Source organism: Lynx rufus, unplaced genomic scaffold, assembly GCF_022079265.1.
Source record: "Lynx rufus isolate CCGP_SWC_20201006 ecotype Redwood Valley unplaced genomic scaffold, mLynRuf1.p SCAF_2, whole genome shotgun sequence".
Lineage (NCBI taxonomy): Eukaryota > Metazoa > Chordata > Mammalia > Carnivora > Felidae > Lynx > Lynx rufus.
This window is the reverse complement of record NW_025814834.1, coordinates 141637708-141658262: the sequence shown is the minus strand read 5'-3', so window position 1 is coordinate 141658262 and position 20555 is coordinate 141637708. Positions and strand designations below refer to the sequence as shown.

At 39.3% G+C, this 20555-nt stretch overlaps 1 protein-coding gene across 1 annotated transcript in view; it reads right to left on the bottom strand.

The window, feature by feature from the left end:
• ALG14 (ALG14 UDP-N-acetylglucosaminyltransferase subunit) overlaps positions 1-16815 on the bottom strand; it is a 101281-nt gene extending 84466 nt beyond the window's left edge. Inside the window, exons 1-2 of the mRNA XM_047085786.1 lie at positions 16611-16815; positions 10662-10813 (exon numbers count right to left, since the gene is read on the bottom strand). Coding sequence (XP_046941742.1) covers positions 10662-10813; positions 16611-16749 — 291 coding nt within the window. The 5' untranslated portion in view covers positions 16750-16815. The remainder of the gene's footprint in view (positions 1-10661; positions 10814-16610) is intronic.
• Positions 16816-20555: the final 3740 nt, after the last annotated feature.

The window sequence follows — 20555 nt, the reverse complement described above, 5'->3', positions numbered from 1 at the left end:
ATAATGGTCCAGAAATCTTTGGGACACAGCAAAAGCAGCTCTGTGAGAAAAATTCATAGCAATACAGGCCTGCCACAAGAAACAAGAAAAATCTCAAGCAAGCAAACCTTACACCTAAAGGAATTAGGAAAAAAAAAACAAACAAAACCCAAAGTTAATAAAAGGTAGGAAATAATAAAGATCTGAGTGGAAATAAGTGAAACAGAGACTTTAAAAAAGCAATAGAAAAGATCAATGAAACCAAGAGCTGTTTCTTGGCAAAGATAAGCAAAATTGATAAAACTGTAGCCAGACTCATCAAGAAAAAAAGAGAAAGGACCCAAGTAAATAAATCAGAAATGAAAGAGAAGTAACAACCAACACCACAGAAATATAAAGGATTGTAAGAGACTTCTCTGAAAAATTACATACCAACAAATTAGACAACCTAGAAGAAATGGATAAATTCTTAGAAAAAGATAATCTTCCAAAATTGAATCAGGACAAAATCTGAACAGAATGATTACTAGTAACAAAATTAAGTCAGTAATCCAAAAAACTCCCCAAAAGTCCAGGACCAGATAGATATACAGAATTCCTCTTAAACTATTCCAAAATATAGAAGAGGAAGGAAAGCTTTCACATACATTCTATAAGGCCAGCATTACCCTGACACCAAAACCAGACAAAGACACCACAAGGAAATAAAAAACCCACAGGCCAATATCTCTGATGAACATAGATGCAAAAATCCTCAACAAAATGTCAGCAAACCACACTCAACAATATGTTAAAAGGATTATTCACCACCACCAAGTGGGATTTATTCCAGGGGTGCAAGAATGGTTCAATATTCACAAATCAATCAATGTGATACACGTATCAAACAAAATGAAGGATAAAAATCATGATCATTTCAGATGCAGAGAAAGCATTTGACAAAATTCAACATCCATTCGTGATAAAAACTCTCAACAAAGTGAGGTTAGAGAAAACATATCTCAATATAATAAAGGCCATATATGAAAACACACAGCTGACACCATACTCAATGGTAAAAAACTGAGGGCTTTTCCCCTTATATCAGGAGCAAGACAAGCATATCCACTCTTACCACTTCTTGCAACATAGTACTGGAAGACCTAGTCACAGCAATCAGACAAGAAAAAGAAATAAAAGGCATACAAATTGGTAAGAAAGAAGTTAAACTGTCATTATTTACAGATGACATGATACTATATGCATAGAAGACTTTACAGACTCCACCCAAAAACTATCATAATAATTGGATTCAGTAAAGTTGCAGGGGATAGAATTAATATACAGAGATTGGTTGCATTCCTATACACTTAACAAAGTAGTAGAAAGAGAAATTAAGAAAACAATTCATTTACAACTGCACCAAAGGAAATAAAATGCCTATGAATAAACTTAGGCAAACAGGTGAAAGATCTGATCTCTGAAAATTATAAAACACTGATAAAAGAAACTGAAGACAACACAAACAAATGGAAAGACATGCCACAATCATGGATTGGAATAACATTCAAAGTAATCTATACATTCACTGCAACTCCTATCAAAATACCAACAGCACTGTTGACAGAACTGTAACAAATGATCCTAAAATTTGTACGAAACCACAGAAGACCCTGAACAGTCAAAGCAATCTTGAGAAAGAACAAAGCTGGAAACATCACAGTTTCAGATTTCAAGATATACTACAAAGCTATAGTATAAAAAAAGTATGCTACTGGCACAAAAACAGACTCATAGATTAATGTAATGGAATAGAGAATCCAGAAATAAACCTATGCTTATACGGTCAGTTAATCTATTGACAAGGGAGGAAAGAATATACAGTGAGGTGCTGGAAAATGGTGCTGGAAAAATTGAACAGCTATATGCAAAACAACGAAACTAGACCACTTTCTAACACCATACCTTAAAAAAAAAACAAAAAAAAACAAAAAACTTAAAATGAATTAAAGGTGAGACAGGAAACCATAATACTCCTAGAATAAAGCACTGGCAATAATTTCTTGGATATCTGCCATAGAAACATTTTTCTAGATATGCTTCCTAAGGCAAGGGAAACAAAAGCAAAAATAAAATATTGGGATTACATAAAAATAACAAGTTTTTGCACAGCAAAGGAAACCATCAACAAAACAAAAGGCAACCAAATGAATGGGAGAAGATATATGCAAATAATATATTCAATGGAAGGTTAATATTCCCCATATATAAAGAGCTTATACAACTCAACACCAAAAAAACAAATAACCTGATTAAAAATGGACAAAAGACCTGAAGAGACGTTTTTCCAAATAAGACATGCAGATAGCCAATATATACATGAAAAGATGTTCAACATCACTAATTATCAGAGAAATGCAAATCAAAGCCACAATGAAATATCTCCTTATCCCTGTCAGAATGCCTTGAATCAAAAAGGTAAGGAATAACAATGGTTGATGAAGATGTGGAGAAAAAGGAACTCTTGTGCACTGTTGGTGGGAATGTAAATTGGCACAGCAACTGTGGAAAACTATATGACAATTCCTCAAAATATTATAAATAGAAATACCATATGATTCAATGATTCCACTATTGGGAATTTGCCCAAAGAAAACAAAAACACTAATTCAAAAAGATATACGCACCCCTATGTTTATCGCAGCATTATTTACAATAACCAAGATATGGAAGTAACCCAGTGTCCACTGACAGATTAATGGGTAAAGAAGATTTATACACATGGATTATCAACTATAAAAAGGAGGAGATCTTGCCATTTGTGGCAACATGTACGGACCTAGAGAGTATTATGCTAAGTGAAATGAGTTTCTTTTTCTTTTTCTTTTTTTTTTTTTGAAGAGAGTCAATCTTTTATATATGTGTTTAATTTTAAGTGAGCAAAGATCTTTATAGCATTGGACAAAAAGGAAATTCAGTTCTTTACTAGAATGGCACTACAAACTCCCTTTTGCATCATAATAATCAAAGAATAGTTGCTTTTTTTTTTAAATTTTAATGTTTATTTATTTTTGACAGAGAGAGAGACAGAGCATGAGCGGCGGAGGGGCAGAGAGAGAGGGAGACACAGAATCCGAAGCAGGCTCCAGGCTCTGAGCTGTCAGCACAGAGCCTGACGCGGGACTCGAACTCACAGACCGTGAGATCATGACCCGAGATGAAGTCGGACACTCAACTGACTGAGCCACCCAGGCACCCCAAAGTGCGGTTGCTTTTTAAATTTTGTAGAACATGGGGCGCCTGGGTTGAAGCGGCCAACTTCGGCTCAGGTCATGATCTCACGGTCCGTGAGTTCGAGCCCCGCGTCAGGCTCTGTGCTGACAGCTCAGAGCCTGGAGCCTGTTTCAGATTCTGTGTCTCCCTCTCTCTGACCCTCCCCCGTTCATGCTCTGTCTCTCTCTGTCTCAAAAATAAATAAACGTTAAAAAAAAAAATTAAATTTTGTAGAACTTGTTTATAAAAATACCTAGCCCCGGTGTGTGGGGCTATGATTTCCCTTACATGTGGAATCTAAAAACAAACGAATAACAAAAAACAGAAACAAACCCATAAACAGAGAACAAACTGACGGTTGCCAGAGGGAGGGAACACAGCTGGGAGGATGGGCAAAATAGGTGAAAGCCAGTGGGAGATACAGGCTTTCAGTTATGGAATGAATAAGTCACGGGAATAAAAGGTACAGTACAGGGAATATAGTCAATAGTACTATAAAAACGTTTTATTGTAACAGATGGCAGCTACACTTGTGGTGAACGCAGCATAACATACAACCTTGTCAAATCACTATGCTGTACACCTGAAAGTAATGTAACATTGTGTGTCAACTACACTTCAACTAAAGAAAAAGTAAAAATAATAACAATAAAAATAAAAATAAAAGATCACATCGCTCCTCTACCTAAAGCTTCCCAATTGCTCCCCATTTCACACACAGGGAAAAAAATTCTAAGACTAAAAACGGACAACATGGCCTTAAAAAAATCTGATCCCAACATGCCCACCTTGATGTCTATGGGCTCATAATCTGTTCAGCTCTTCCTCACTTACTTTGCTTTGGCCAATTTGACCTCTTTGTTATTTCAAGAACATGCCAGGCATAGCCCCACCTCAAGATCTTCTTTGCAGTTATTGTTTTCTCCAAGAATTCTCTTTCCCCAGATGGCTTTATACTTCACCTCCCTCAGGTCTTTGTTCAAATGCCACCTTTCGTGGCCACTCTAACCTAAAATTGCAACCTCCCAAACCTAAAATTTAACCCAATATTCCCTATTTCCTTGCCTTGCTTTATTTTTCTCCTTAGCATTTATCACTAACACATTACAAATTTTACTTGATTATCTTGTTTATTGTTTCCCCATTGGAATGCAGCCACCATGAGGGCAGAGATTCTTGCATGTTTTATTTACTACTATATCACTAGCACGCAGTAGGTGTTCAATAAGAATCTGTTAAATAAATGAATGAATACTAAATATATATTTATGAAGGAAAAAAATTCAACCTAGAATTCCAAATGCAGTATGCAATCAAAGGAAGATCAAAACCAAAATATATTCTCAGGAAAACAAAAAACACAGAAAGAATAAATCACTTAACAGACCTTCCATGAAAGAATTAATAAAAGATATACTCTGGAAAAAAGACATTTGATCCAAAAGGAAGGCGTAGAAAGAATAAGCAAAGAAAATGCTATATAAATCTAAATAAGCACTGACTGTATAAAATAATAGTAATAAGTAATTTGGGTGGTATAAAAACAAGGTAGAACCAAAACACTAAACAATAGTATGTAAGATGGGAAGGGGTGCTTACACTTAAAACATTCTAGGGGCGCCTCAGTCAGTTAAGCGTCTAATTTCGGCTCAGGTCATGATCTTGCTATCTGTGAGTTCGAGACCCACGTCAGGCTCTGTGCTGACAGCTCAGAGCCTGGGGCCTGCTTTGGATTCTGTGTCTCCCTCTCTCTCTCTCTGCAACTCCCCCGCTCACACTCTGTCTCTCTCTCTCTCTCTCAAAAATAAACATTAAAAAAAATTTGTTTTAATTCTAAAAGCCTTGTTTTTCAGGAGGAGGATGGAGATATTAAGTTTTTGACTTTGAGTTAGGTATCCATGTAGACATTTAAGAATAATGTCTTGGGAGAATAGAATAATTTCTATTCCAGGGGAAGGAAAAAAGGGAATATAAAGAAAGCTAATTAATCCAAACAGAAGATAGGAAGGGAGGATGAAAAGAGTCAAAAATCTTTCGGTAAGTAGAAAGACTCAAATAAAATAGTAGAAATAAACTTAATACATTAATAATCACAATAAATGTACAGGTACCAAACAAGCTACTTCAAAACCAAAAATCATTGTCTTTTAATTTTAAAAAGTGTTATATGTCATTTATAAAAGACACACCTAAAACACAACATATCAAAAAGTAAAAATAAAGAGATGGATAAAGATATACCATGTGAACACTGTAGCACACATTACAAAAGTGGCAGGAGAATATTATGAAAATAATTATGTTAACACATTTGTAAACTCATAAAAAATGGACATATTCCTAGAAAAATATCTTAGCAACATTGTCTTAAGAACAAACAGAAAGTCTGAGGAGTCTATAACTACAACAAAAAGAACACATCAGGGCTAGGTATTTTTATAGACAAATTCTACAAAATTTATTTTTTTTTTAATTTTTTTTTTTTCAACGTTTATTTATTTTTGGGACAGAGAGAGACAGAGCATGAACCGGGGAGGTGCAGAGAGAGAGGGAGACACAGAATCAGAAACAGGCTCTGAGCCATCAGCCCAGAGCCTGACGCGGGGCTCGAACTCACGGAGTGCGAGATCGTGACCTGACTGAAGTCGGACGCTTAACCGACTGCGCCACCCAGGCGCCCCAAATTCTACAAAATTTAAAAAGCAACTGCGCTTTGATTATTATGATGCAAAAATGAGTTTGTAGTGCCATTCTAGTGAAGAACTGAATTTCTTTTTTGTTCAATGCTATAAAGAGCTTTGCTCGGGGCGCCTGGGTGGCTCAGTTGGTTAAGCGTCCGACTTCAGCTCAGGTCACGATCTTACAGTCTGTGAGTTCGAGCCCCGCATCGGGCTCTGTGCTGACAGCTCAGAGCCTGGAGCCTGCTTCAGATTCTGTGTCTCCCTCTCTCTCTGCCCCTTCCCCACTCATGCTCTGTCTCTGTCTCAAAAATAAATAAAAACATTAAAAAAAAAAAGATCTTTGCTCACTTAAAATAAGCAAATATATAAAAGATTGACTCTGTTCAAAAAAAAAAAAAAGAAAAAAAAAGAAAGAGCAACTGATATTTACCCAAATTTCTCCACAGAACAAAAAGCTGTATACTCACATAATGAGATTAGTTTAACCTTGATACTTAGGAACAGCACAAGAAAGGACAAGTACAGGGGAATCCTATTCATGAACATTAATGAAAAAACCCTACAAATATATTTGTAAACAAAATCCAGCAATGTGTTAAAATATAACTCGCTATGAACAAACTGGGTTTATTCCAAGAATACCACAATAGTTTATACCATGTAACTGCCCATGAAAACAGATAAAATGGGAAAAACAATATGATTATTTGAGACGAAGAAAAGACATTTGATAAAAATCAACTAAATATGATTTAAAATTAAACTCTTGGAAAATTTTTAAAATCAGAAAGAATATAAGGATGACCAGTACATTGCTTCTATTAGTTATTGTTCTGGAGAGTCTAACAACAAAATGAGAAAAAGAAAGAAAAGGTGTAAAGATTAGAAAGAATCACAATTGTTACTATTTGCAGATGATATTATTTTGATAACATAAAAGTGTACTTAACATAATATGATATCTTGATAACATAAAAGTGTACAAATTATTGGAATTAATTAGAGTGTAGCAAGGTGGTTCTTACAAGATCACTATGCTCCAATCAATTATATTTCTATATACTGAAACACAGGAAAGATCATTAAAAGGTATATCACTTACAATGATAATGAGACAATACAAGGTACGTAGAAATAAAAACAACAAAAAATATGCAAAACTCTTGTGATGAAAATTAAAAATGTTACTGAAAAGCATTAAAGGAAACCTAAATAATGGAGAGATGGATGATGTCCCGGGACAAGAAGATACCATCACGTAGATTTAAGTTCTCTTCAAACTGATGCACGGATTCAATTCAATTCATACAAAAATTTTAGTATGTTTCTTTGTGAACTTGCCAAAGCTAACTCAAAAACCCATGTGAAAAAGAAAGAACCCCTAAAATACTCCTGAAGAGTAAGACTATGGGAGCTTGATATTAGCAGCAGACAAACCAGTTAACAAAGAAGAAAGCTCACACACAGATCTATACACACGCAGCAACTTGATATAACAGGGGTAGCACTGCACATTAGTGAAAAAAGGAGCATTCAGTAAATGGTGCTGAGCCAGTACTCGTAACTACTGTACTAGACAGTGCAGATCTAGACTGTTCAATATTCTTGGCTAATAAGGGCTCTGCCAGCAAATGTATTGATCACTACTGATTTCTTCACCAAGACTCCCTCTTCCCAGTCTTGTGAGCCCCGTGGAAGATACACAATGGATAGCTGTCTGTGGGGGAGGTGGGGGTTGCAGGTACATCCCCCCCCCTTAATCTGTAGTGAAAACAAGAGAAGAGGAAGTGGATTCCTCCCCTTATCAAGTCTTGGTGGGAAGGTGTCTCTCCACCTGCCCTCTCCTCTAAGTGTGGCACATGGGGTGGCCAGCAGAAAGGACAACAGGCATGTTCATGCTATCACCCTCAGTAGCTCTCCTCTGCATTTTTGCAGAAACTCTTCCCAGCTTCAGATTCATAAGTATAAAACCTTTTAGGAATGAGATAGTATTTCTTTTCTAAGGAGACTTGCATTGCCCCAGCAGTAAATTAACTGATGGAAGGAGGTAGCCTAACAGAAATGCTTAGTCCTACAGTGGTGGTACCACTTTGATAGTAAGAAAAAATAATGGCACTTTAAAAATTCAAAATCTTTGGCTTTTGTATTAAGGTGAATCAAATCTTGTTTGGACCTAGATGATATTATGTTAAGTAAAATAAGTCAGACAGAGAAAGACAAGTGCCATACGATTTCACTTAGAATGGAATCTAAAAAGCAAAAGAAACAAATGAAGCAGAAACAGACCCATATAAACAGAGAACAAACTGGTGGCTGCCAGAGGTGAAAGGGCGAGGGAATGGGCAAAATGGATGAAGGAGAATGGGAAGTAGAGGCTTCCAGTTATGGAATGAGTAAGTCACAGGGATGAAAGGCACAGCATAGGGAATAGAGTCAGTGGTACTGTGACAGTTTTGCATGGTGACAGATGGCAGCTATACTTGTGGTGGGCACAGCATAACATATAGAGTTATCAAATCACTATGTTTACACCTGAAACTAACATAACACTGTGTGTCAACTAGACTTAAATTAAAAAATAAATAAAATAAAGTGAATGACACCCAACTTATTGGGCTCTGAAGTGTCTACAACAACGTTCCCAATGTTTCATTAAACCATGAAATTCAGCAAATAAACAATCCATATGCTGATGGACTTGGAGGGAAATATTCAGTATATATACTGAATCAAAACTGGAGCCTCCGATTGGATGCAACTTTAGAAAGAAGAAAATAATATATACACTAATAATTGGGTAAAAAGCTACCTGTTCCTTATGTTGAAAACAACAATTTGTAATTTTTTTAATTTTATATTTTTAAGTAAACTTTATCACTGCTGTAATATAATACTATATTCCTCTTGTGCAAAAAATCACCATCATATTCTCCATATTCTCTACCAATTCTAACATACACTATGATTCAATGACATTTTTAAGTCTCTGATGCCGCGAATAAACCCTGAAGCATTCTTTTCTTAGTTTTTTGGGTTGGAAAAGAGTACACAAAAGAGGCCTATGAAGAAAAAGTTTCAGAGAAGACACGTTTAGGTAAGCGACACGTATTAGGCAGGACCTTACTTATACTTCTCGGTCTCACTTTTCTCATTTGTGAAATAAGGATATCATTATCTGTCTCACACATTATTAAGAGGGTCAATAACTAGCACACAGGGATGAGTAGTGTCCCCCCTCAAATTCCTGTCCAGCTGGGATCTGTCAATGTGACCTTATTTGGAAACAGGTCTTGTAGATGGATCAAGTTAAGATGAGGTCACAGCGAATTAGGGTGGGCCATACATCCAATGACTGGTGTCTTTATGAGAAGGGAATGTGAAGACAGAGACACGGAAATGGCCCTATGACAATGGAGGCAGAGATTAAAATGATGCTGCTACAAGCCAAGGAACACCAAGGACTGCTGGCAACCATGAGAAGTGAGGAAGATTCTCTCCCCTTCAGAGAGAACACGGCCCAGCAGACTCCTTGACTGCAGACTTGTAGCCTGAACACTCAGAATGTGGTACTCTGTTACAGCAGACCACAAGAAACAAATACAGCATTGATGCCTAAAACAGAAATGAAGCATTTGGCTCATCTCCCACATAGAAAAAACATACCATACGTTTTGTTAGGGCTCAATTCACAGCAGGCAGATTCTAATGTTGTTTGACATGGACTCTCCAAGAACACATTTCCATAGTGTTTTAGTTAGGGATCATGTTTACAAGTGACTAATACTCAACTGGAGTTTAAAAGGCCTGGGAATGGAGTGGAGTGGGGTGGGGAGGTGAGAGAGGGATTTGAGGGGGAGTGAGAGAGGGGTGATATTAGTGGATCCTGATTTTCCCATGCAGATGCAGCTGGGCGTTTGGAGTTACTAAAGGCAGGACTCACCATCTGGTTTCTTATTTTATTCTTCCTGTGCATTAATTTCCTTCTTTTCTCCAACTGTAGTCTGTCTTTACCCACCACATGAAAACATGACTGCCAGCAGCTCCCAAGTCTTAGCTTTCACAGAGTTTGCCCCCAAAGAAAGACTGTCTCCATTTTCTGGGTCCCCAAGTCCAAAATGCCCAGTGAAACACTTTGAGGGGCCTGAGCGGGGTCAGCTTCCACTCCTGAACCACCTGCTGCCACCCCATGGCTGGGAAGGCACCAGAGGAGGGATGGATGAAGACAATCTACACAAGCACTAGCTCCAGTTTCCTTCATGATAAAGCACAGTTTCACTTGGGTTCTTTTACCCCAAATTCTCACTAAAATGCTAAAGCGAGCAGCCAGAGGTACAGAAGTAATTGTAAAGGCAGATACAAAGACAATTTGAAGACAATGAAGTTGTCATAGATAAATCATCGAGAAATGCAGGACCTTGATAAAGAACTTTTAGTGAAGAGCCAATAAGCACATCAACTGGATGTCTTATGTAAGTTTAAATAAAACAATTTTCACACTTGGACTTAACTGAAAAATAATTTCCTTCCTTTACAAGAATAAAAAAGAATATAACAAATTAAGCTACCACTCGAAGATACACTTTAAAGGAAGTCTTATCTTTTGGTAGTAGAGGAAATACATTTCATCAGCAATAAACATTTGACTGCCCTGTAAGGGCAGGGCACTGAGGTGCCACAAGATTGTTTCCAGAGACAATTAAACTCAATATATGACTTTTAACTTTCTTAGAAATAGAAATGATCACTTACCATGGTACTGGGGTCTCTATCAGCTCGATTTCGTTCAAAAGAATTTATTTTATGGGCACTCATTTCATCAGTATCAGCAATGATATAATGTCTGGGAGAGTAAGCATTGGACAGGTGCTCAAGCAGCCTCAGGATCTCAGTGGTGTGCCCACCTGGAAAAAATATTGAAAGGCCTAAGATTAAAATTCCCACAATGTGGGGGCACCTGGGTGGCTCAGTTAGTTAAGCGTCTGACTTTGGCTCAGGTCATGATCTCCCCGTTCATGGGTTCCAGCCCCGCATCGGGCTCTGTGTTGACAGCTCAGAGCCTGGAGCCTACTTCAGATTCTGTGTCTCCCCCTCTCTCTACCCCTCCCCTGCTTGCACTCTGTCTCTCTGTGTCTCTCTCTTTCAAAAACAAATTAAAAAAATTTTTTTAAAAATTAAAAATGCCACAATGTGGTTATTAGAGGGGAGGCAGGTGGGGGGATGAATTAAATAGGTGATGGGGATTAAGCAGTGTACTTGTTGTGATGAGCACTGGATGTACACTGGAAGTGTTGAATGTACATTGTACTTTACACCTGAAACTGATATTATGCTGTGTTAACTAACTGGAATTGAAATAAACATTGAAAAGAAAAAAGAAATGCCCAACGGACATATCCATTTGGCTCTGCTATACTAATGTTATGTTTTATGTATTCCTCAAAAGACAAAAGCAACATCTGGAAACAATAATCGATGCCCTTGTATAAATACTACTTTTATATGGGGGAAGAGGATAATAAAAGTAAAACAATAAAATTGGCACTAGCAGTAGGTGCTAAGGAGGCACAAAGAAGTAGAAGACACAACTCCTGTTATCAAGAAGCCTGGTACAAGGGGAAAGAATGCACACAGACATGTAAAGAGTGATGCAAGACAGCATGAAAAATTTAAATGAGGGCAGAGGGGAGGCAAGCAAATGGTTATGAAAACAACCTTGTAAGAGTAGGGGAGATCCCTGATAAAGCTGAAGCCGAAGCTAATGGACACAGAGCAGTAGGGAGGCCACTGGGTGGGATCATTAGGACGTAAGATGGCAAAATCTGAGATGTGGGCTCAAGGAATGGGGGAAATACTGGGGAGAAGGACAAGAGTGAAAGCAGATCAGGAAAGTAGGTTGAAAAATGGAAAAACTGTCACTGAAGGTTTCTGGGCTGCGAAGTAATGTCAGGGGGGCATGAGCACTGACCCGCAGGGCTTGGGGATTCCTAAGGAAGACTTCTGTTCATCACTGTAACCCCAGCTCCTAAAAGAAGTCTCAGCACACTGCAGGCCATCAAATATTTACCAGTTTCACCAAACAATGGTTCAAAGTTTGAAACTGTACAATCTCCAACATTTTAATGCTTTAATTTCAAAACCATGAATTCAAAAATCGACTGTGTACATTGAGGTTTCCTTCATGAAAAAAAAACACAAAAGCACATCAATCTATCACATTAACTATGCAGCATTTTTAAGCAAAGCAATCAAACTCCTTCTCAACGAGCCCTATCATACCCATTTAGTTTCATTTCACAATCTCTCAGCCTCAGCCAGGTTGATGTCCTTAACATTCTCTCTATTCATCTTGTTATCTCCTCCTTGTCTCGGTCACACTGTTCCCCCCACCTACTAAACTCTCCTCCACTGCTACTGTTGCAAGAAAGTGCTTTCGATAGTGAAACAGTGAACATATAGAACAAATTAAGCATGTGGTTTCTCCCCATACACATATTTTATTATAGTAGAAAGGGAAGAATTACTCTCTACATTGCAGAAGGGACTAGATGTAGAAATAAAATTGGCATAGATTATGTGTGAGTTTCAGGAATTAGAATCATACTTTAGCTTTGTAACTTGTCACCCATCTTTGTGTCTGGGGCATGTAATTTAAACATCTGATTTATGCTCATTTTTGTATTTTTGTTTTTAGCCTTGAGAAAGTGTGTGGTTTGCAAAGTAGGTACTTGCTTTCACAGCTGGACCAATTAAGGATAAAAAGGATAATTTCCACATTTTCCACTGCAATTAAAACTTCATTATACCTGCTTTAACAGTCTTTTCTTTTCTTAAAAGGAAACACTTACTGAATACATTCTTTGAAGATTTAACCTTGCCACCAACTGAAGTCGTTACAATGATGGGCCTTGTCTTCCATTTTACTCTTTTCTTAAGATATATTCTTTGGGAACAAAATCTTCTCAGTTGTACCTTACATAATGCTCAATGTCACTCATCATCAGGGAAATAAAAATCAAAGCCACACTGAGATACCACCTCACACTGGTCAGAATGGCTAAAATGAACAAATCAGGAAACTACAGATGCTGGCAAGGATGTGGAGAAATGGGAACCCTCTTGCAATGTTGGTGGGAATGCAAACTGGTGAAGCCACTCTGGAAAACAGTGTGGAGGTTCCTCAAAAAAATTACACATAGATCTACCCTGTGACCCAGCAATAGCACTACTAGGAATTTACCCAAAGGGTACAGGAGTGCTGATGCATAGGGGCACATGTACTCCAATGTTTATAGCAGCACTTTCAACAATAGCCAAATTATGGAAAGAGTCCAAATGTCCATCAATTGACGAATGGATAAAGAAGATGTGGTTTATATATATAATGGAATACTACCTGGCAATGGGAAAGAATGAAATCTGGCAATTTGCAGCAATGTGGATGACACTAGAAGGTATTATGCTGAGTGAAATAAGTCAGAAAAGGACAGGTATCATGTTTTCACTCATATGTGGATCTTAAGAAACTTAACAGAAGACCGTGGGGGAAGGGAAGGGGAGAAAATAGTTACAGAGAGGGAGGGAGGCAAACCACAAGAGACTCTGAAATACAGAGAACAAACTGAGGGTGGACACGGGGGTGGGAGAGAGGGGAAAATGAGTGACGGGCATTGAGGAGGGCACTCGTTGGGATGAGCACTGGGTGTTGTATGTCAGCCAATTTGACAATAAATTGTATTTAAAAAAATACACCCAGAATCCAATCTCTTCTCTCCATCTCCTTTGCTCCTACCCAGCTCCAAGCCATATTACTCACATTGATTATGACCATAGCTTCCTGGTCTGCTCCCCCAGCTCCATTTGTCTATTCAAGTGTCTACGTCCATCTATTCCCAACACAGCATCCACTGTGACCCTATTAGAAAGAGTTGATCAAATGATTTACCTCCGCTCAAAACCCTCCTGTGGCTTCCCTTCTCACATGGAATAAAAGTCATCTTGTAATCTAACCCCTTAATTTGTTACCTTATGGGCCTCATCTGCTTCTACCCAGTTTTAAGTCTACTCCAGCAACTGTGGCCTCCCTGCTGTTGGACATCCTGTCATCCCCCCAAGAAGGCTTTCCCTTACAATTCTAAAATGCAATCCCCCTCCCTACCCCCTAGTATTTATCACCATATAATTTAATATGAAATCTATTTATTTCTTTTGTTTTTGTCTCCCCCTACCCTTGCTCAACCATGACATGATGGCAGGGACTTCTGTTCATTTTATTACTACTGTATCTCCAGTGCTTAGAAAACAGTAGGCACTCCTATTATCGAATGAATGGGTAGATGAGCATTTGATATTAAATCTAAAATTTGAAGATCATATGTTGTTTCAAGGAAAAGTAGTAATTTCAATTGATGTTCTTTGAATGTAAGTGGTTGATTAATAACGTTTTATGGTATCTAAAGACTACTTTTTTGGTAGTCAAGGTAAACAGTGAAAATGCCTTCCCCCTCCTCCAACATTTTGGGCATGAAGTGTTAAACTGTTCATCTGAATATAAGTCTTTCTTTGACTTGGAGGATTCTTTGAGGGCCTTGACCTCTCCCTACCCTGAATGGTTTGAATGACAAGGACCACTTGCCAGAGTAATTATCAGTCTTAATTTTGGTTCTCAGTCCACCAAATCTAATACTGTCAAATGAATGGCGGTAACATCCATTCATCCATTTGTTCAAGACAGACACCTGGACATCATTCCTGAACCTTTCCTTTCCTTACTTCCTACTTTTAAACCACAAGATCTGTGATTTTTTTTAATCTCCTAAATCTTATTTAAATGCATATACTTCTCTCCATCCCCAAACCCATCACCCTAGTTAGGCTGTCATCATTTGTCATCTGAATTATTCAAAATGTTCCTACTTGTCTCCCTACTTCAATCTTTGTCAAAACATTCCCTTGACAATGCAGGCTGAATGATCTACGTAAAAGCTTAGATTTAATTGGGTCACTCTCCACTCAAAAGTGTTTTAAAAGATCCTTTGCTACCAGGATTAACGACAGTCACCATTTACTAAATGGGGTGCCTAGGTGGCTCAGTCGGTTAAGCATCTGACTCTTGATTTGGGCTCAGGTCATGATCTCACAGTCCTGAGATTGAGCTCTGACTCGGGCCCGGCGCTGAGCATGGAGGCTGCTTGAGATTCTCTTTCTCCCTCTGCCCTGCCCTGACATGCACGCTTGCTCTCTCTCTCTCTCTCTAAATTTTTTTTTAAATGCTTATTATATGCCAAGCACTTTGCTAAACCCTTTTAATACTTCCATACTTAATCTCTCTTCACCTCTTCTCATCCCATATTTTTTAAGGTGGAAACAAGGCTCAGTGAGGTTAAATAATTTGCCCAAGATCACCAAGTCAGTAAGTGGCAGAGATGTGACTCCACTCCAGGATTATGTCAATCTAGAACCTGTGTTCCTAACCCCTACATGGAACGAAGCAGTGGAGTAGTGCTAATAGCTTTATAGAGCATGGTTTACAATGCTCTTCAGGATCTGCGCCTCGTTTACCTCTCCACGTTGAACTCAAAGCAACAGTGCCCTCCCACCGCCAGCCCTTGCAAGTGCTATCAACTTCTTTTCACACCCTTCCAGTCCTCAAAGCCCCAGCTCCCCTTCCCTGGTCATCTCTCAAGTCTCAGTTTAGACAGCACTTCTTCCCAGAATTTTCCGGTCTCACATTCAGATAAAGCGGTGCCCTTCCTGAAGACTTCCATAGCAGTCTGTACGTCCCAGATTACAGCAATTACCTATTCTGTTTTTTTGTTTTAGTTTTATCTAATCTCCATTCCCTCCACTGCCGTACCCTTGCACCTTTCACACTGCTTGGGACACAGTCACTACTCCACCGTAAGTAGTAGTATTAGTTCTGTTATTTCCAGAGTTTAGCATAATACCTGGTCTCTCCTAAATCTCCACATGATTAAGCGAATAAAGTAATGAATTATACTTGAACATAAGTTTACAACATTTGCTCATACTAAAATTATTATTGTATCTGGATGCAATCTCCTATCATTTCTAAATGTACACAATATATGCGTCTCTGTCAGAACTAGACCCTTTCAAATTGTAAACGCCTACAGAGCTGGTAATCTCTGTTTTGACTGTATTACCCGATAGGACAGCTTGTTGTTCATACTGTGACACAATATTCTGAAAAGTGTATTGTTCTATGATCAGGAGATAGTTGTTTCTATCCTCATGGCTTTTGTGTATTTATAAATGTGGCAATTCACTTTGCTTCATTTATCATGCAGTGTTCGTGATTTCTAAACGAAACACAACATGCCTAGATTAACAACGCAAAACAGCTTTTACTACTCAGGAAAATTGCAAGCTGGCATCATAAAGCTGCTGCGTCCCCTCCGTTCAATATACATAATATAGTAATATAATAATTTGTTAGAAAAATATACGCTACAGGGAAGCTCAATTATAGACAAGCGTAAGTTACTCATTTGTCATTAAAAGATGCCTGGGCCGCGTCAGCAAATCAGTATTTCGCCCTGACTGGGCTGACCGGTTCCGGTAACGCAGGGAAACTACAAATTGCAGCATGCAATGCTCCAAAAGTGCTAAGGAGACCAGAGAAGAGCGTCGCGGTGCACTCTGGGGTTTGTAGTCACCGACCCACGCCCCACTACTTACCGGACCCAGCCACCACCAAGAGACTGAGAGACTGACGGGGCTCAAGGACCCGAGAATGGAGCACTACCCACAGCCGCAGTGCCAGAAGAAGCACGGCCACCGCAGCTCCCGCCGCGGCTAGAATAAGGACGCTAACCATGCGTAGCTACGACACATACGTACAGCCCCCACCCGTGCGGCCTCTGAGACGAGGTCAAAGTTCAACAAGTACGGGCGCTGTGGAGACTCAACAGGGGCGTGGCGACCCTCTTGATGGGCGGGGCTTGTCTACGCTGGGAGGAGTTCGGGGCGAGACGCGGAAGCCCCAGCCCCGAGGACTTTGATGGCTTGCCTCCCGGATTCTGCGCTGCTGCCGTCCAAGCACAAAGTGAAATTCGGCAAGTAAAGCGCAAGAGTGTGATTTCCCCCCGTGACGAAGTCAGGCCGCCTGTGCGCCCTAAAGGCCCCAGAGCTCCCAAGTTAAGAGGTGTTCCAGCGCCACTAACTGTGAATTCCACCTGAGGCCAATAGCACATACAGCCTTTTTTTCTTCTCTTTTCTCTCCTCTCCCCTTTCCTTCTTCCTCTTTTTTTTTTTTTTTTTTTTTTTTGTCTTCCTTGCTCTCTCCCTCTCTCTGCCAAGGAAAATGTTTCTGTTGCACATGCAGACATTACTGTGCTTGCCTATAAAAGGTACCTTGGTACAAAAAGTTGAATTGAGGGCCCTCATCTGAATCTCTTTCCGAACACTCGTGTATTTAACTTTTTCTAGGCATTTTCTCAGATCTCAGTGTGATCAAAGTGGCAGAGGGTGATCACCTCCAGTTATGCCATGGTCCTGAGAGGAGTGGAAGCTCAGTGGCTCAAGGTAGCAGGATAGAGAAGGCAGCGTCCTACGATTAGTATTCAGTTACTACAAAGCCAAAACCTCCCCCAGCTCCAATTTTGCTCATTTTTGTTGTCTATTTAATCCACATGGCAGCAGTATAAAAATACTGAGATTACAGAAGTCCCTTCACCCCAAGTGTAATTTGCCTTCAGTCCAGTACAGACCTATAGGTTAGATAGGACAAGTGTACAGATAAACAGGTCCTGAAAGATGAAGCAGACTGCTCAAGTGAAATAGTGGCAAATCTAGGTTTAGAAACCAGAAATCCTAACTCCTGCTTCATAGGAGTGTTACATTGTGTATTCCTTTGCTAAGCTCAGACTTGCTCGATTATCACATTTGCCTAGAGCCTAGCATGTGTCTTCCCTTTTTAAAAATTTTTTTAAAATGTTTATTTACTTATTTTGAGAGTGAGAGCAAATGAGCAAATGGGGGAAGGGCAGAGAGAGAGAATCCTTAGCAGCCTCCGTGCTGTCGGCACTCGATCATGGGAACCATGAGATCATAACGTGAGCCAAAATCAAGAGTCAGATGCATAACCAACTGAGCCACTCAGGCACCCCTAAAATGTGTCTTTTAATGTTTAGTTATTTTTGAGACAGAGGGAGATGGAGCATGAGCAGAGAAGGGGCAGAGAGAGAGGGAGACACAGAATCTGAAGCAGGCTCCAGGCTCTGAACTCTCAGCACAGAGCCTCATATGGGGCTTGAACTCGTCAACCATGAGATCATGATCTGAGCTGAAGTCAGACACTCAACCGAGCCGCTCAGGTGCCCCTAGAATGTGTTTTCTAAAATGCAGTCTTTTAAGAGAGGCCTGGGATCAGGTTATTTAACCAGTGTGTCAATTTCCCTTAGGCATGTGGGGAAAACATTTAGGGATGTGAAAGCATCATTTTCTGGCTAATGGACCTCACAGCACGGAATATTCAGTCTTCCATCAAATCGTCTTAACCCTACATCCTTACAATAAGACCAAAAAGTGATTATTATTTCCCTCTTTACAGATAAAGACGTGGATTCTATAACAATTAAATAGTTTGGGGCACGTGGGTGGCTCAGTCGGCCAAGTGTCTTGCTTTTGATTTCGGCTCAGGTCATGATCTCATGATTCCTGAGATTGAGACCTGCGTGGGGCTCTGTGCTCTTGGATTCTCTCTCTCCCTCTCTCTGTTCCCCTCCCCAACTCGTGCTTTCTCTCTCTCAAAGTAAATTAATAAATAAACATTAAAAAAAAGTTAAATGGTTTGCCTAAGATTTCTCAGCTAGTAATAATTGTGGGCTTAGAATTCAGTGCATCAAATTTTGATGAATTCAGAATCCCTTGGGCTTATAAATGCATAGTTCAAAGTCCAGAGGTAGGGCCTCTGGCACGGTATAAAAAACAACTTAAGTGTATTACAAAGGATATAGTTTTCTTTCATCTGCCCACTCTACTATTCCCAACAAGCGTTTCAACCTAAGACTCTCCCCTCATACTTAAAAGAAGATGTTAAGGTCTTAGAAATTACATCCAGATGGGGAAATCTCTGGAGCCAAAAAAAAAAGAGGTTATCTTGTCATTGGGTCTCTTTTTTAAGGGCGAGGAAACCTTTTCTGGAACCCCTCACAGCAGACTTTCTTTCACTCTGTCTGGCCGTGTTTATATCACTTGATTATTCATAAAAGGAATGACACCTCAGAGCTGGCTGGGGTCGGGTGGAGGATGGCGTACAGTTACCTGTTGTATCTGGCTATTTGATGGAGGGTGGGTACTGAACACAATGGTCATTCTCTTGGAGAGAAGAAGTTGGAAGAGAGTAGAGGAGAGATGATTGTTGGTTAGGCAAATAATAGTGTTTGGATTGCTGTGAGACTGTTGTGTTCCAGACGGCTTTGTAACCCGACACAGGCAACGTAGATGTCAAGCATATTAATAATTACTAGACTGCAGGTCTCAGAAGACACCCATGCATTCTCCTTTACCCCATCTCTTCACTTTTGTAGTTACCTGTATCTGTAGGAAATATCAGCTTGACCACATTGGCATACAGCTGGAATGAATGGAGATGATCAAGCATTTAGGGGCTGCCAATAAACGGAGCAAATGGAGGTAGAGTAGCAGATATTGTTTAGAGTTATTGGTTGAGTTATTCTGAATTAAGGCTAGGGTCAAACTGTTCAGTGTTCCTGACAAGAAAGCTGAGGAATGCAGAAAGGAGCTAGGTGGCAGGCAGGGACAGGAACAAAGTTGGGAACTCCTGAGCAAAATCAATGTCTATTGGGCTGTGACAGGCGCAAAATGTATAGATAATCACAAGGTCAAGGAGCTGTCCTGGATTAATCAGGAAAGGCAAGGCTTAGTGGCAAGAGGCAGTAACTAAAATTTCTCTTGGGCAGGTAAGTTGCACTGACAATGCAAATTACAGATAGATGAAAGTAAATTGTATGCTGTGAAAGCACGAAAAATGTATTAATAATTGACAAAATGAATAATAATTTTGAGCCATAACTAATTTTAAGTAAAGTCTGTGGGAAGTGATTTTTATTATCTTCTTAACTCTATTTTCTTAAGTTTCTTTGGCAAATATCTATAATTCATGAATATTTTAAAAGTTAGGATTATTTTGCACTATTCAGTAGGATTATACTGAATACTCAGAACCTGCTATGTGCCAGATTTAGGTACAGAGGATCTCATATGAATAGGACAGGACAATAGCCCAGACAAGAAACTTAGATTAGAAAGATGACAGCGGAAATAGAAGAGGGTAGATTTGAGATATATTTTATGGATAGAGTCATTAAGACTTGTTGATGGATTAGATATTGGAGATCAAGATGGCTTCTAGAGTTTTCACCTCAAAACTGGTTGGATGGTGTCATTTGCTAAGAATAGACAGCCAGGAAGAGAAACAAGCTTTTGTGGGTAGAGAAAGGGGAGGAGAGGATGAAAATGAAGTGTTCTGGTTTGGATGTTACTTTGAATAACCTGTTAGACATCCAAGTGGTTATGTCAAATAGGTAGTTTCACGTACAAATCAGAAGCTTGGGTCAGAGCTAGAGGTATAAATTTAGAACTCAGCATAAACACGGTGCT